The sequence below is a fragment of the Manihot esculenta genome, chromosome 5 (assembly GCF_001659605.2).
Source record: "Manihot esculenta cultivar AM560-2 chromosome 5, M.esculenta_v8, whole genome shotgun sequence".
In the NCBI taxonomy this organism is placed as follows: domain Eukaryota; kingdom Viridiplantae; phylum Streptophyta; class Magnoliopsida; order Malpighiales; family Euphorbiaceae; genus Manihot; species Manihot esculenta.
The window spans coordinates 32,170,794-32,187,731 of NC_035165.2; the positions used below are offsets into that span (position 1 = coordinate 32,170,794).

General features: G+C 32.0%; 2 protein-coding genes and 1 long non-coding RNA gene across 4 annotated transcripts; 2 read left to right on the forward strand and 1 right to left on the reverse strand.

The window, feature by feature from the left end:
* Positions 1 to 547: 547 nt before the first annotated feature.
* LOC122721270 lies at positions 548 to 6,662 on the forward strand. 2 transcript variants are annotated; one of them, XR_006350813.1, is made up of 5 exons: positions 548 to 562; positions 2,192 to 2,286; positions 2,655 to 5,579; positions 5,850 to 6,068; positions 6,141 to 6,662. It is a non-coding gene; the product is annotated as an uncharacterized LOC122721270 (long non-coding RNA). The 2 variants fall into 2 exon arrangements; XR_006350812.1 differs by lacking the exon at positions 548 to 562 and having other exon boundaries at positions 1,994 to 2,286.
* Positions 6,663 to 8,518: 1,856 nt separating this feature from the next.
* Positions 8,519 to 11,201, reverse strand: LOC110614341 (chloroplastic import inner membrane translocase subunit HP30-2). Its single transcript, XM_021755858.2, has 6 exons — positions 10,801 to 11,201; positions 10,194 to 10,309; positions 9,364 to 9,490; positions 8,995 to 9,143; positions 8,795 to 8,857; positions 8,519 to 8,721 (listed from the first exon to the last, which is right to left on the reverse strand). Exons 1-6 carry the CDS (start codon positions 11,086 to 11,088, stop codon positions 8,682 to 8,684), a joined length of 783 nt encoding a protein of 260 aa, XP_021611550.1. The 5' UTR covers positions 11,089 to 11,201; the 3' UTR covers positions 8,519 to 8,681.
* A 2,893-nt stretch (positions 11,202 to 14,094) lies between these two features.
* Positions 14,095 to 16,437, forward strand: LOC110616269 (ribosome-binding factor PSRP1, chloroplastic). The gene is made up of 5 exons (XM_021758640.2): positions 14,095 to 14,508; positions 14,752 to 14,895; positions 14,986 to 15,234; positions 15,869 to 15,977; positions 16,065 to 16,437. Exons 1-5 carry the CDS (start codon positions 14,227 to 14,229, stop codon positions 16,193 to 16,195), a joined length of 915 nt encoding a protein of 304 aa, XP_021614332.1. The 5' UTR covers positions 14,095 to 14,226; the 3' UTR covers positions 16,196 to 16,437.
* Positions 16,438 to 16,938: the final 501 nt, after the last annotated feature.

The following is a 16,938-nucleotide window of genomic DNA, read 5'->3' on the forward strand; positions in this document are numbered from 1 at the left end:
TTAGGAAATAGAGGAGATTGAAATGCAGAAGCAATCGAATCTTCAAAAGGTTTTTCTTCCTCTTTAGGGCATTCCTGAGCAAGAAAATGTTTCTCGGAACCACCAGATCTTTTATCAGCCTTATAATTTTCCGAACCAAAATTCAATCGGCCACCCGTGATGCCCGATTTCTTCCTCGAAATCCTAGTTTTCTTACCACTTGGCGAAGAAGCAGAAGCAGAACTCGAGAACCTAAAGATCCCATCAGGTGGTTGCTGGAAATTACTGTCGTATCCGCACCCATTACCATGGTTAGGAAATAGAGGAGATTGAAATGCAGAAGCAATCGAATCTTCAAAAGGATTTTCTTCCTCTTTAGGGCGTTCCTGAGCAAGAAAATGCTTAGCAACGAAAGTAGCAGATCCAGCTGCGGCAAGGAGAAGTTGCCACATCTTTTTAAAATGTAAAAGAGAGGTTAGTGGTGGTTGGTGCAGGTTGAGAATAGAGTGGAGTGAAGAGTAGGGGAAGGGAGAGGGAAGAATTAGGTGGCCGGTGGCGGAGCTGCCAAAGTTGGTTTATTTGGGTGTGGTTCAGAGACGAGCCTTTTTTGTATATACGCATAATTAAGAAAATAATTATCAATTCTTATCTAAAATTATTTTTTTAATTATGCATGATATGAAAAATATGCTCAAATCATTTGTTTCCTCATTTTAATTTTTCAATTTGGAAATTATCTATTTGATAATCTCGGTTTGATCATGTTTCCTAATGTTTGGTCTTAATTTGCTTTGATAAACCTTTTTTATATCGTCAATTTGTATCTGAAAATTAGTTTTTTAATTATGTTTGATATAAAAAATATGTTCAAATCACATAGTTAGCTATTGTTTCCTTATTTTAATTTTTTAATTTGGAAATTATTTTGTTTTGAAAATTTTGTGTCATTCCAAAACTGACGACTCCCTGTTTAGGTAGGCTGTTTGATCATCTCTTTGATCAACCTTTTTTTTCTTTATTTTTGTTATCTGCTGTTTGATCATATTATAGTTGATCAGCTTTTGGCTTCGGTTTCCTGGTTTGATCATTTAAATTCGTTTAATTTTGATTATCTGCTGTCTGATCATCTTCTGGTTGGATCAGTTTTTGGTTTTGCCTTTGATCGTGTTGTTAATAGTTTCTTTTAGCTTTTGGTTGTTGCCCCTTGGCTTTCTCTTTTTTATTTTTTTAACTTTTTTTTTTGTTTGACCTGTATTTAGGAATTATGGATTTTCTGAATTAGGTGGAGTTATACTTATTTTTCATGTGATCATTTTCCATTTTTTATATATTTTTATATTTACTTCTCGATTTCTAATATGGAAATATTTAAAATTAGTCTGTAAATTGTATCAGTTGAGTTCAGCTCATGAAAATGATTGCAGTTGTGATGATCATTACTTTTTATATGTACTAAATGTGTCACATAACATGTCTGTCTGACAAATCTAGTCTCAATAATATAAGACCTCTTTACTTTCTAATTTAATTAACCCAATATCTCTCTTAGATGAAGTTACACGGGTATAGATTTGCATGCAAGTCTACATTTGGTTCTCTTTGTCGTTAGTTATTTTTTGTTTCAATAATGTACTTGAATACACACTAGTGCTGTCAAGTTTAAACAGTACAATATGGTATTTGGAAGAGAGATTCTAGATTTATTTTGAATCTGTTATTCAGTTAGGGAAGAGGTGTGTATCTTGCCATAGAAGAGCTAGTGGTACTTCTTGGGTACCTTTGACCTTCTCATGTCTTACTCTGAACGCCCATCATCCTATTCTCTTTTTCTAGGCTCTTCAAATCAAAGGTAGTCGTTTGCTGGGTTGCTGAGCATAATTTTTGTTCATTCAAGTGAAATTGAGTAAATGTCTTGTTTGTTTTCATGCTTCTATTGAACTCCACGAGTACTACCCGTTTGTTGTCGTCTTTAATGCACCAAGCTGACCAAATTTGTGGAAGTGAAAGAAGATACTCTTTTTTTTTTCTGATTCTGCCTGATAAGATACTGATATAGTTTTCTTGTGGCAGTAAACCTTAAGATATTTATTCTACTTTATAGTGTAAGCATTTCAAATGTTAGTTTTTTGAATGAGGGCCTGAGTTAAGCGCTAGTTTTACTCTTGATGACCTTAGCATCAACTAGATTTAGATTGTTTTTCTTATTGTGCAGGTTTAATTCTCACTTCTGATCTGATGGTGTTTACTGTTGGTCACATTGTTGATTTTGAACTGAATGATGAATAGATGTCAAGTCCATGTTTGTAGGTAAGAAGTTTTGATGATGCATGTTCTCTATTAAATTCTCTTTCTTTTATCCCCTTTCTCTGACAATTCAAATATCAATTTACATATTTTATCCCTAGTAGCTTTGTAGCTGTTGGCCAAGTGGGCCATAACAGCTAACTCAAGGTTATATTCTCGTCATAGTTTACTCCTACATTTCTGAAAATGTATTGCCACACATCATCTATATTTCAAGTCTTCATTCCCAAATTCTGATGGTTTTTTTTCCTCATTTTAGTTTATATGTGGTATATAATTGGCTCGATATATTTACCTTCGTCACTTGGTGTTGAATATCAAGTTAATGCTTTTTTCTTTCCAAATATGCTGAATTGAAAATGGTGTTGCAGGCGCATTGTGGTGATTGGTTAAACCCTGTGTTCTCTTCAAAATAGAGTAGCTCAGTCTGCTGTTTTGCAGTTATATAAGTTGTCTCTTTCGGGGAGAGCAAAGTATATGGTATTAAAGATTTCCAATTCCACTTTCAAGCATTACTTATTCTTATTACTTTGAACATCATTTTTGCTATTGGATAATCTAATTCCGCAGTGGGAAGCCTTATGTTTATTGCCATAAAAAGCAAATTTGTACAATTATAGTTGAGGATCATGATTGATGGACTTATTTGTTTTCTATTATGATTAATGATGCAAAAAATGTCCTACAGATTATCATTGGAAATCTAGGAAGTGGCATTAATATGAAGAGGCTAATTATAATCCTGCTATGTGATCCTTTTGGTGTGCAGTGTGGGGGGATGAAGGTTGATTTTCAGAAGTTCTGTTGGAGTGGTAGTCAACTTTATATGTTTCGGTCAGAAGTTGTGAAGTAGTAATTCAGGTTGGATTTGTTAATGTCTGTGTGCTCAGCGGATGTCACCTAGATAATCCGCAGCCTGCATTTTGATCTATCATGAGATGTGATATCCTAAAATTATCTTGTGGGAATAATCAAAATGGTGTGCCCTTAATGTTGTACCGACTGGGTTTATCTGGTGATGGATGGTGGCATAATTTTGGGATTTTGCTGTGAGTGCTGCGATATGCATTAGTTACCTCCAGAAATTTTGTGATTTACACATTGGTTGCAGAGCATTAGGTGGCAGTAAGCTTGATCATAGGGGAAAACAATAATTAAAAGCATGGAGATGCTAATGTCTATATAGCTGAAGTTCAAGGCCTGATGGCTTCAGGTTTACATAGGTCATGAGCTTGGAGGGGAAACTTGTACCTAATGTCTCACGACTGAAACCAAAAGTCCGAATGATCATAATTTCACTTCCTAGATGGAGTGTCTTGACTGAAGTGCTGATTGCATATTAATTAACTATGCTGCTGGCAAGGCTTGTTTTTGCTGCTGTAAACTAAAGAACAATTATGAGACTTGGGCATTAGGGAGTGTCCCCTTGTGTCTTAGACATCTTCTTTTTTACTCATCTTCAGGAATATCTATAAACATGTATATGAACTATGGAAGCTTGTTTTATGCAGATTATTGCATATGCTTTTCTAGGGATACACATACAACCCTTGATTTTGTATCATAAAAGACTTCAATAGTAACAATCGACGCTGTCTTATTATAATCATGTATATTCTAGTTTTTAGAGAAACTTTTCATTATAATTAGGGGAAGATTTCATCTGAATGTGGAAATTTACAGTTATCTTGGACAAGCAACTTCAAGTAGGAATATAGAATTAGGAACTACTATGCGGGCAATAAAATGGCTGCTTAAGCTTTTCTTGGTTTGGCCGTTGTCTTTTAAAGATTTTCTATACTATTTATGCCTCTTTTAGGTGTCTTTCTCCATCATTCTTCCCATTTATACAACCAATTTGGATCTTGTAGCGAAACTTCTTTTTAAATTCATCTATTTTATGGTAGAGCTATTGATAACCGAGTTTGCAATGAAGAATAAAATCACAAATGACGTGGATGGAAATAATATAAAAATATTTACAATTTTTGGGTATTAAAATTAGCTTCAAAAAAAGCTGAAAAGTGAAAAAGGATCCATATGGCTGGCCTCAACTAGTCTGAGACTAAGACTTAGTTGTTGTAAAAATTACTGCACTTACAACTTTTAGTGGTAAACTAGGACACTCTGGTTGTAAATTCTACATCAGCTCAATACTGCAGTTCCTGGCTGGCTATTAGAACTTTTATTTTTACTTCATTTTTCATGGCACAGTTAACTTACAAAATGTATGAAGTTATACAGGTAAGACGCAAATTTAAGTCTAAATTATTCAGCTAATCTTAGGCAATAACTATTCATATGTAGTTTTAAGGTTTTTACAATTTGTATTTGGAATTAAACCCTTTTAAGGATTTTTGTTTTATTTTATTTTAACTATTGATTGGAATTGCAAGAAGAAGTGGTGATTGAAGTAAAACAAACTCATAGGCAGTTACTCAAATGTTGAAGATAATATTGTTTACCAAAAGAAGTGAAAGATTTTGCTTTCAAAAACTAAGAAAGTTAGTTTCTCTATCTCTTGTCCTTACCCTATTATTTCTTCCTTCTCATGTCCTTTTGAGTCTTTAGGCATTTGTTGAATGTTGATGATAAGTTATTTTAGAATTAGAATTATCTTTTTCCTACAATTAGTGAGGAAGCACTTGGGGGTTTTAGTTTCCATTTTTTCACTCTAGAAATTTCACTATTTTTTTCCCTTTGGTTAATATACTTTTACTTTATGCCTAGTGTACCTTGAAAAGGCAAACATGCATGTATTACTGTGTTTCTGTTTAACTTTAAATAACCACGTGTTCCTTAGATATCTTTGGGACTATCACCTTTCACTTGATAGTTCACAACTGCATTTCTTCCAATTTCTGCTGTCATTATGATTTAGAATTATGATTTTCCTGGTATTTTGAAGAGGTATAAATCTATCAAAAATCAACAAACAGTTTTCTCCCAAATAACTTATTCGAGTAATATATCAGCTTCTTCAGTTAGTTAAAATTATGAATCTGGGATCTCTTCCTATTGCTTGACTGGTACGGATTTTTTTTCATGCCTGCAAGTTTTTAGCATGTCTCCAACTTCTCTTTCATTTCGCAATATGTTGCAAGACAGTTTCCTGTTAATTTTACATGTTTTTTTTGCAGTGATTATTATATTGGTCCTCAAAAAGTTGGTGGCTAAGAAGGAGATTGGTAATAGTTTATAGGAACGTTTTAGTAATTTCTTTAGCTCTATATCTCACATTTGGCTTTCTAGGAGAGGCTTCCTGTCTAATAGCATTTGATGCGGTAACATGGTAGGTGAGATTGCATCTTGCAGTGCTAGTGATGATTTAAGACAATTGACTTGTGCAGTAGGTACCAACATATTTTCCCACTGCTTGTAAGATATATGACCATTTATCTCTGCTTATACCGGAGTTGGATCCATTATTTCTCCAGGAGAGATTTTTTTTCTTGGTTGTTATTTCTTATGAATCTCCTAGTCTAATACTTCTTAGTTCAGTCAGTGCTTGGAGATGATAGCATCAAAATAATCCAATCTTCTTACTTCTCATTTTGGCTATACAGATGTCTCTATCTACTCACGGTCAATTATCCTCAGTTTGGGGAGCCGCCTTTATTGTTTTCCACTGCATCATGTCCTAGCATTCTAATAGGATGTTGCCGTTGATAGCCTTGTTTCATTTGTGAAAGTAAGGGCATGTTGATTTACAATTTTGGTGTCTTGACCTCGTAAGATTCAAGGCTTAAAAAAAATTCAGTGTACTCTAATTTGAATGGTTAATGGTAAGTGGTAAACATTTGTTTGAATTATTAATATTAACATATATATATATATAATATAACTTCATCTTGCAGTCACGTTCAGTTAGGGAGAATTTCTTGCTCGGGTGGCAGCATGACGATGCAGCCGTCATATTGTAAAGGCACGGGAAGCGATCCTCTTTCAAAAAAAGAGGTTTTCCCAAAATCACAGGCAGGCTTATGGATTGATGATAGCTATAGCATCAACAATGGAGGTGTTGTTCTAACAAAATCTAAGAAGCCTGAGGAGCCTACAAAGGCAACTAGGAAACGAGCCAGACCTGGGGAAAGTACTAGACCAAGGCCGAAAGACCGTCAACAGATCCAAGACCGCATGAAAGAGTTGAAAGGAATCATCCCTGATGGTGGAAAGGTATGCAATCTTAAGTCTTTGCTTTAAGGAAATAATCCTCAAAAGAAGTGTGTCCTGTTATTCAGAATTTTATTTTTGTCAAAAAGAGTTGGGAATGTATTTGCCTTCTTGAAGGATGATATACATGCTTCCTGATAAAACCTTGTCTCCATCATTTTCACTCTTTGGATTTTCCAAAACTTATTGAATCTCTTGCTCATTAAGTTATGCATCAAAATGGAACCAACAATCCTATTAACTATGATAATCAATGGAATGGTTAATGGGTTAAAATTAACAATTTTTTTTTAAATTAATTTTTTAAAATTATCATTCAAATGTTGTAAATTTATTATTATTCAAATTTTAGAGTTTAAATTAAAATATTTTTTGATTTATTCGAATTCGTTTAAATTTATTTGACTTTTAATAATACATTAAATATAAATTTAAATTGAAAATTAAATTTAATATTTTTAGTCTTTATATTAACATGGGCATCACTACAACGTATAATTATTCGTAAAAATCGGCATGAACTGAATCTTTCTCACGGTACATAAACTTTAAAATTAATGATAGTGTGGTCTATTAACTTTAAAGGCCTTATTTGGTTCAATTTTTCTAGCGTTATGGGAAGTAATTTTTTAAGAAGTAATTTACTTATTTATCACTTTAAAAAAGTAAATTTTTTAAGTTTTTAAAAAAATCGCAATAAAAAAAACTGAATATGTCAACTTTTCAAGAACTTAAAATTCCTTAGTTAATTTAATTCCAATCAAAGAAGACCTAAAATTTAATATAAAACCTTTTATAATTAATAAGAATAACTTAAAACTTCTTATTACCTACAGTAACAAGTGTCGAATTTAAGTAAGAGTGTCCAACTCTATCCTAACTATTTTTTAAAATGGATATAATTAAAGTTCAAAGCAGAGCAATCAGAGAAAATTTACATGAATAAATTTTTATAATTTGAATTAATTTGCCTATATAAAATGTGATTTTTTATTTATTTGAATAGTCTAATCTATTACTCAAGAAATGCTATTTGATTTTAATATATATTTAAGACATTTTTTTAATTTCAAATAAAATAATCTATTACTTATTAAAATTATTTTTTAGATTTAAAATTTATTTTTTCTAAATTTAAATAGTTCACAAAACTCATTAGTTTAAGTTAATGAATTTCGGATACCTAATATATATACCAAAAAAATATAAAGCCATAGAATTTCAAAGTTACTCTATTCTCAACCTATTTAGCTTTATTTAAACTTATTTAACAATATAATTAGTCACCTCTTTTTAATTTATTTGATACTATTTGAGATTATTTGACTTTATAATAGTTTAGAGATCAATTTAAAACTGAAAATTAAAATTTGATATTTCTTATTTTGGATGAAATTTAACCTTTTTAACCAATTATAAATTTAGCAAATAGCTTACGGGTATTCAAAACTAAGAGAAAACAAAATGAATAAATATTTCTATTAGTCATCCACTAGAGGGTAAAAATAGGAATACAAAGAAACCCACGTGGAACCTTTTTCTCAATTTTTTGTAGGTATTAACCAGCCGGACAGTACAAGAGATTATGTAAGGTTTTACAATAAATACTAAAAATAAAAACAAAAAAGGACAAGATGCTTTGGTGTGTTCAAGAAAAGTCGACCAATCTGTAAATATTTAAACGGAACAAAGTGGGAAATTTGATTTCATCCTGCCAAATATACCTGGTAATTATGCTTTATGGCTATGACTTTGATTTTTCTTCTGTAGCAGCATGCATTCAGTAATCTAATTTTTGATAACAAAGTTAAGAGTACATTCAGTAATAAATGTGATTGTTTGTAACTTTTTTAACAAATCATCAATAAAAATCACTAATTTATGCTTAATTGTTATGATTTTATGAATTCAAGAATCTAACAGGTCTTAATTTTGATTCAACTGTTCAATGTGCTGACCCAAGGATGTATGTATGTATTTGGCCAAAATTAGGCTCTAGCTTATTCTGAGAAATTTCTTTATGCAGTGCACAGCAATATTACTAGGAAAGCAAAAACTCATCTAAATAAAAGAGACTCACATTAGACGCTTCTGTGATACTCACAAATAGCAGTTGGAACTTGGAAGGAAGAATTAACTCACAAATTGTATAGTAATAATAAGAACTACTTCCCTATACTAGAAAGTGCTTTCTCATAGCTAACTCGTTTTTTGTGATTATAAGTTCAACCACGGATGCCTCGCCTCTCTTTCAGCTCTGGGTCCCTGAAGATAACATTTCGTCAGAAATCAGACACAATAAGGTTAAGATCTAACAGATGGAGGGCGTAGACCAGACCTCTGAATATGATCAAGAATAAGGAGTCTTGGTCCAGGAGGGATTTTGACATCTCTAAGAGCACTGAACATATCACAGCAATTGAATCTTGATCAGAAAAACAACTAATTGATTGATATATAATAGAAAAAATTTATTTTAAAATTACTAATATATAAAGGTAATTGAAAACAAGATCATCCAGGTATTCAACTACTTGCCTATCAGTCAGCAATGGTAAAGTGTTGTCTGTTAACAGCCCTCTCTTGAAATTCTTCTCATAATTCTGTAGTCCAAGATTATTAAGCATGGTTCTTGTTCTGGTATAATATATATCTTCAGCTGGCGGTTGAGAAAATTTTTGCCCTAACTGAATTAGCATATGTGAGTAAGAAACATAACAATGTAATTACAGAACAAAATTACAATCATATCAAGAAAGCATCAATAAAATATATTTAGCAAGACTAAAATCAAACTGCCCATCGTGTTGCAGTTTCTACATTCACAACTTGCACGGCTGCTCTTGACAAACCCAAGCATTTGCACTGCAACAGAAGGAAAAGATGAAATCCTCTCTTGAAGCTTACCTGGAAAAGTCCACCTTGTACAAGTGCAAAAAAAAGTCCAGACGTGATTGCATTTGCAGCCTGATTTGCTCCACCCATGCCACTCACCAATGAAAACATAGCTCCAGAACCAAAAGCTGCTACCATGCTGCATTAATAATTTAAAATCTTCAAAAACTGCATGAGATCCTAAATAAGAAGCCTAAGAAGCACAAGGCACCAATTTTTCCTATGTATCGATCAGGTATCATCTAATACTGACACAAATACACTAGTATTACAAACCCAGAATAATGAACATTATAAAGTGATATGCTGAATATGCCAGGACAAAATTTGTGTATCTAGCTATCTGCCCATTTTAATGTAAAATTCCAATCTTGCAGTTGATGTAAAATAACCTAATTAAAGAAAACCCGAAGGTTTCAAAAGGATACAGCAGATCACAAACTTAATTAAGGTTCTATAAAAAGAATTGATCAAGTTAAAACAAGGTGCCGTATATCTCATTAGGAAGTGCACAATGTACCCATAAAAATGCACCAAAGACAATAACAAAAATATTTAGTATCTTCTTGTTGAATGAGTAATACTACTTAGCATATCAATTACACGTAGTGAAACATCTTATCATGATGTAAAATGCCACCAAAATAAGCAGTTAAGACTTAAGATAATCGTCATATTATGAAGAAATTTTACACGTTCACACATTTTGGTCCTATACTGCTGTATTTTAAGTAGAATGATACTTATCTTATATTGGAAACAAGAAGATTGGACATGAAAAATAATAAGAACAATCAAATTTGTCGAATAGGAGGAAAGAAAAATGATAATAAAAACTTGACCTGGACTGAACATCCTCCTTGCCTCTCAATCTTTTCAGGACACATGATATGCCAGCATTGACACCAGTCATGACAGCGAAGTTCCGAGCTTGTACCAAGGGACCCCCAGATAGAGCCTGTTGTCAAAGTAAATATTTTTTCATATATGTATGAATATGTGAAAACCTTGCACAGATTTTCAGTACTGAACAGCTGAACCCAACCCATTCGGTTAAGTGTTAAATATGACACCTGGGAGTTGCTAGATGACAATGCCTTTCACAACAGCTCCAATATGGAGTTAGGTGGTTAGCATGAATTTTATGCAATCTGAGGCACATTAATAACTCAGGTAGTCACAAGAATGCAAAAGCAAACTATGTACAAATGAGTGCCTTTCTTAGAGTTCATGCTTTAATTGGACTTTAAACAAATCTTCTCCAATAAATCAATAACAAACACAAGCTCACTCCACAGGCAAATCAAGAAATTTGAGAAAGAAATTCCAGAAAATATTATTTCCCTCCATTAACTCGATCAACAAGCAGCCACACGATTCTGTAGCCCAAAATTAATAAACAAGCAAAACAAATTATGTTCCTCGACAGATAGACGGTAGAATTAATACCTGGGCTTGCTGGAGAGAGGCCATAGCCTGAGGGTTTAGGGAGCCCTGAGGAGGAGTCGGAAGGGAGGAGGAGACATCGTTGGTAAGAGTACCCATGAAACCACCAATAGCAGCGCCCTGGGCAGCGGAGGTGACAGTGACGACAGCGGCCTCAACGGGCAAGGACTGCTTGGACAACCAGGACTTGAAACCATTCTCCAACTCCTTGAACCGAAGTTGCAACTGCTCAATTGGATTCTGATTAGGCATGAGTTTAGCCACCATAACTCCCTGTTTCCCCTGCTCCATTTCTGAGCCGCTTTGTGGATAGCAGGAGAAGAAGAAAGAAGAAGATGAATGAAGACCGATTAGATTTGTCTCTCTGGAATTTTTCTTATATATATTTACCACGGCTTAACCCTAACCTTGCTGGGATGCTTATAAATCTTACCGATAGTGTCTTAGCATCATGAGCCTATTTTAGCCGCCCCCGTTACAGAATAACCTCCCACATGACGGATAAAAGAAAGGGGTAATTATAAAAAATTACTATATAGTTTTAATGTCTATTTTAAGTAAGTCTTATAATATAATTTATAATAAAAATGAAAATTTTTTATTTGTTATAATTGATGTATATTTCAAAATTAATTAAAAATAATTTTTATTTATAATAAATTATATTTTAATTTTTAAAATTTTATAAAATATATAATTTAATTTAAATATTTATAAATTTATTTATAAAAATTTATTTTATAATAAAATAATTTTTTTATTATAATTCTTATATTCTTATAAATTAATTCTAAGAATTATAATTATTTATAAATAAATATTTATATATTTTTTTCTAATTAATTTCATATATTTATTAAATTTAATATCTTATATTTAAAAATAAATTAATAAAATAAAAATTAAATCAAGAATCTTAAATAATATGTATCAAAATTCAAATTTAAAGAGTTTTTTCTCATTTAACTTTATTTTTTTTATTAATTATGAAAAAAATATCATATTTTTCTTATCTTATTTTTATTTTATTGTTTTCAATATGTAAGATATTAAAATTTAATAAATAAAGAGATTAATTTAAAAATATAAGAATTTATTAGTAATTTTATATAAAAAATATAGGAAATTAATTTTAATTAAAAATATAAAATTTAAATTAATAAATCATATGAATTCCTTCTCTTAATTTAAAGGGTAATTTTTTTAAAGATAATTTATAAAAATATTTTAAAATTTGACAAAATTTATAGAGCAGTTTCTCATTAAATTTTTAATAATAAATTATTTTTAAATTTTAATTTTTATATAATAAAATAATATTACGTGAAAAAAAAATATTTGTTGTGAGTTGAACATTGATTAGAGATTAAATATCTCCAAATGGTCAAAATTTCCCTCTTAGTGGCCAATATTTTTTCTTATAAAAAATTATTTTTATTCATTACTTCAATAATAAAAGAATTTGAAGAATTACTATTTTAATTTTGAAAATTTGTGAATTTATGGATTTTATTTATTCGTTATCATAGTAAATAATTTTCATTTTTAAAATATAACAATTAATATTTTGTAATATATAAATTTGTATACTTATAAAAATCAATTTAAATGGATTCTAACTATGATATATAAATATAAAAATTAATTTTTAATTAATTAAGTATAAAATGAATTCCAACTATGATATGTATGTATAAAAAATAACTTTTAATTTTTAATTTAGTATAAAAATTATTTTTTAATTTTTAAATCTATAAATTTTATAACATAAAAATTAATTTTTAAAAAATTAAAATTATTAATTTTAACTTTTAATTTTTATATTTTAAAAACTAAAATTATTTACTAAATAAAAAAAATAATGGATAAAACCATAACTCCATTAATTTTCAAAAATAAAATAGTAACCTCTCAATTTTTTCATTTATAAAATAATGAATAAAATAATTTTTATTAAAAAAATGACCACTTATAAAGATATTTTAGACATTTAGAAACATTTAATTCCTAATCAATGCTCAACTCGCTTTTTTTATGGAAAAACCATTTTGCCAAATGAAAATTAGACTTAAAAACTAATTTGTTACTGAAAATTTAATGAAAGGTTATTCGGTGGATTTTATCACATCTCAAGAATGTCTATGTAAATTGTCATTCTTTTAAAAATAAAATATTATATCAAAAGCCAAAGTAACTCACCAGCTAACCAGACTAGCAAGTTTCGTACCCTAATCTTAAAAATTTTAGATTAGATCGCAAAAAAAGATATTGAAGCAAGAAAGATGTAGACAGGAGAATTGAACGAAATTGCAAAGGGGAAGGCAGAATAGAAGAGATGAAGCATGAACGAAGGCAATGAGTGAAAATTCAAAATTGAGAAAAGATAAAAGAAAATGACTGTCATTTTCTTAAACTAAGCAATTTAAATGAAATTTCAAAACCTACTCCCTCAATCATGAAATAATTAGTAAAAGAGTATATGAGCACTTAATAACTAATGAGCATCCCATACTAAAGAGGTCCAGACCAACATAACATAAACCCATAACGTATAGCATAAAATGAAATTTGAACCAACAAGATATAGTTTTATGGGCCGGATAGGATTTGAAGGAGTCTGGGATTCAGATTCAACTGATCACTAACGTCCGTATGAAATCAAAACCCACAAATATAAAAATTATATCCCAAAAAATTAAAAAGAATTAAATAATTATTTAACCTGACATGAATTATAATCTTATATTGATAAACAGATTATCCGTATGAAGGTGACAAATGAATAAAGGTGTAAATCGAGTAAAACACGTAAAATTTAAATAACTGTATGATAAAAATTAAAATTTCATACTCACAAATAAACTATCCGCATAAAAATAACATACATAATCCTAAACTCATACCGAAATATCACAACCTAATTTATGTCATTGCTAATTTCTATTACCAAAATCCTAAAACGCTTTACAGTTTTCCGCACACTATTAATTTATTTTTTTTTAATAACAATTTTTTTTTTTTGAATGGAGCACACACTATTAATTTACAGCGTCAAACGATTTGATATTTTGATTCATAATATAAGAACCACAACCAAATTAGATCGGCATACACCTATTACCTATAGCAGATAAGTGACAAAAAAAAATAAATAAAAGAGTGGGTCCTCTTCCGGAATTATCCACTCCAATTTAGACTTGTGTACATTTACGAATCTGAATCAGGATGCAGACCAGTGTGGACCAGCCTCATTAACCCATATCTACTGCTGACGTGTCCTTATCTCTTCCTTGCTGTTTCCCAGAGAAAACCTCTCCAAAAGCCCTCCCTCTTTATTTTCTTTCAGTTTCTCTCGTTCCAAACACTATATTCTGTGGAAAATAGTTAATAGAAATAATAATAGTAACAAACGCTCCATCAGATTTTCAAATGACGACTCTTCTAGGATCACTGCAAATAAGCTTCAATCATCCCCGTGTGTCATTATCTCCAAAGCTAGATACCGCTTCTTCGTCTATCTATGCTCTCAGTTCCAAGAAGCTTCGTTTCCCATCACTATTATCACAAGAATCCAGTTTCTTGAACCCCCTCGCTTTGGTTAGCAATGTCAAGTATGTTAAAGATAGTCGGAGAAGAGGAAGCTCGGTCCGGATGTCATGGGATGGTCCACTCTCCTCTGTTAAATTGATAATTCAAGGCAAAAACTTGGAGGTATTTCTTCTTCCTCTAAATCACAATCTTCTTGTTATTTTGTCTTTTATCTTGAGCATGCAAATGGGTTTTTATTTCCTAAGATCTTGAAGGGAAGAATTGTTAGATTTTGATTTTTGGGTTTGCCAAATTCCTTAAATAACCAAAATGCATTTTCTGTTTTTGTCTTAACTTTCTGCCTTGTTTTGTTTACTCAAATTCTGATTATGATTGAAAATCTGAGAGGATGTTATTTGGGTACAGTTAACTGATACAGTAAAAAATCATGTGGAAGAGAAGGTGGGAAAGGCAGTTCAAAAGCATAGCCATCTCGTCCGAGAAGTCGATGTTAGGTTGTCGGTTAGAGGTGGAGAGTTTGGGAAAGGCCCAAGGATTCGTAGATGCGAGGTGCCTCTGCAATCAATTAAATTTCCTCTCTTCTGGGGTTGCCTTCAATGGATTGTTGTGGTTGTGATGGTTTGTTTTGTTTTCTTTTAGGTGACCTTGTTTACAAAAAAGCATGGAGTGATTCGGGCAGAGGAAGATGCTGAGACAATATATGCCAGTATTGACTTGGTGTCATCAATCATACAAAGGAAGTTGAGGAAGATTAAGGAGAAGGTGTCAGACCATGGCCGGCACATGAAGGGTTTCAACAGATTGAAGGTGAGAGAGCCAGTGGCAGAACCAGTGAAAGATGATGTAGATGGAGTTCCCCAAGATGAGGATGAGGACTATATTGATGAGGTTCTTTTCTTAGACACTCCTGCTTTAACAAATTATTGTTGTGGTGTGTGTTGCTATATGCTTTGCCACTTATATTTGCTTATATTCCCAAATTTGGCTTCCAGATCTTAAAATTGAGTTCAGTACACTCTTTAGTTCGTAGTTATTGTCATGGATTTGGTCTGTTCCCAAAGGGGCTTCAGCTTTTCACCGTTCACTGACTCTGCCACATTTGATTTGCACATGGTTCAGCATTCTGATTAGTAAATTATTTCCAATGAACCCCGATTTTCCTAGAGTTACAAAGTGATCCTTGTTCTCACCGCAGCCTTCTTAAGCAGAATACTTTCATTATTTGCACATCTATGTACTATTACACACTGAAGTTGTTTCACACTCTCAATCTATTTGCACATTTATACACTATTACTCACTGAAGTTGTTTCACCATACTATTCTCAAGAACTATTCCCATATCTACTCATTATATTATGGTAGTAAAACGATGTTGTATGTTGCGCACAAAATTGAACAGGCCTAAAACCTTTTGATGAGAGTGATAAGCTTGTTCACAATGTGTGTATTTCTGGTTGTGCTTGTGCTTGTGCCTAACATTCTTCTTTTGGAAAGACTCACTCTGTAAACCAACTTTCAGATTGTTCGGACAAAATACTTTGACATGCCACCTTTGACCGTCTCCGAAGCCATTGAACAGCTAGAAAATGTTGATCATGATTTCTATGGTTTCCGGAATGAAGAAACTGGTATGAATTTGTCCATGTACATTTCTTTGCTCTGAATAATCTGCATTCTGTTCAATGAGGGTGGAATTGTTCTGTGCTTGGTTACAGGTGAGATTAATATTGTTTATAAGCGAAAAGCTGGAGGATATGGTGTTATCATACCTAAAGGACATGGAAAGGCTGAGAAATTGGAGCCATTGGTTGTTGAACCAGCTAAAGAGCCATCCTTGGCAGAATAGCTGAGCTTGGAGAAGTTCTGTTTGCAAATTAGATTAGACATGCCATGTCTATGGCAATGGTGTATATAAAGGTCAAGGCGAGCGAAGAGAGCATTGTATAGGAGTTGAGGTTAAGTGAATACAAACTAAGCATCAAGATGTGTTTCAACATGTTCGTATGGTTGATTAATTTTTTGATTTTCTGATTGATCTCCATGCTACTTCTACGCAGCCTAATTAGATATTATTTCTTTTATGGTCTAGGGAAGTTTTGTTAGAGGTGCACTGGTATTGGGCTACATGAAGGCTATGACGGTTACATATTTAACGTCCCACATTTATGTATAGTGGGTCTTTTAGAAAATGGCTACTCATAAAATCAGCGGGTTACTAACGAACCAAAATATTTAAGAATCCGATTTTGGTTGAGCAATTGTACTCGATATAACGAAGTAGAGGTCCTAAGCCAGGGCCAGATCCCTCATTTGCTGGTCGATCTTGCCCACTGTCTCCTATTTGCACTTATAAAGGTTTTATTTGTCTCTACTCTCCAAAGTCATATGCACCAAGATTCACTTGTATTATGATAAACCCAAGGCCTAACCCAATCGCATAAATAAGATTGCACACTTTTTAGAGTGCAAAATTATCAAGAAATCTGAATGGAATAGACTTGAAATTTACGACACGTCGTATGTATACTTCATATATCTCAGCGAGAGAAGTAAGAAATCGGAACGGTTATGCGCTAGGTAGAGAGTGGA

Bases quoted from the DNA above. Each gene is read 5' to 3' on its own strand.
- LOC110614341 (XM_021755858.2), bottom strand. From the start codon at position 11,088: ATGGAGCAGGGGAAACAGGGAGTTATGGTGGCTAAACTCATGCCTAAT. The intron at 9,491-10,193 runs GTCAAGTTTTTA...TTATTAATGCAG, and splicing joins AAGGAGGATGTTCAGTCCAG to CATGGTAGCAGCTTTTGGTT. The intron at 9,144-9,363 runs GTAAGCTTCAAG...ATGCTAATTCAG, and splicing joins TACAAGGTGGACTTTTCCAG to TTAGGGCAAAAATTTTCTCA.
- LOC110616269 (XM_021758640.2), top strand. From the start codon at position 14,227: ATGACGACTCTTCTAGGATCACTGCAAATAAGCTTCAATCATCCCCGT. The intron at 14,509-14,751 runs GTATTTCTTCTT...ATTTGGGTACAG, and splicing joins TTCAAGGCAAAAACTTGGAG to TTAACTGATACAGTAAAAAA. The intron at 14,896-14,985 runs GTGCCTCTGCAA...GTTTTCTTTTAG, and splicing joins CAAGGATTCGTAGATGCGAG to GTGACCTTGTTTACAAAAAA.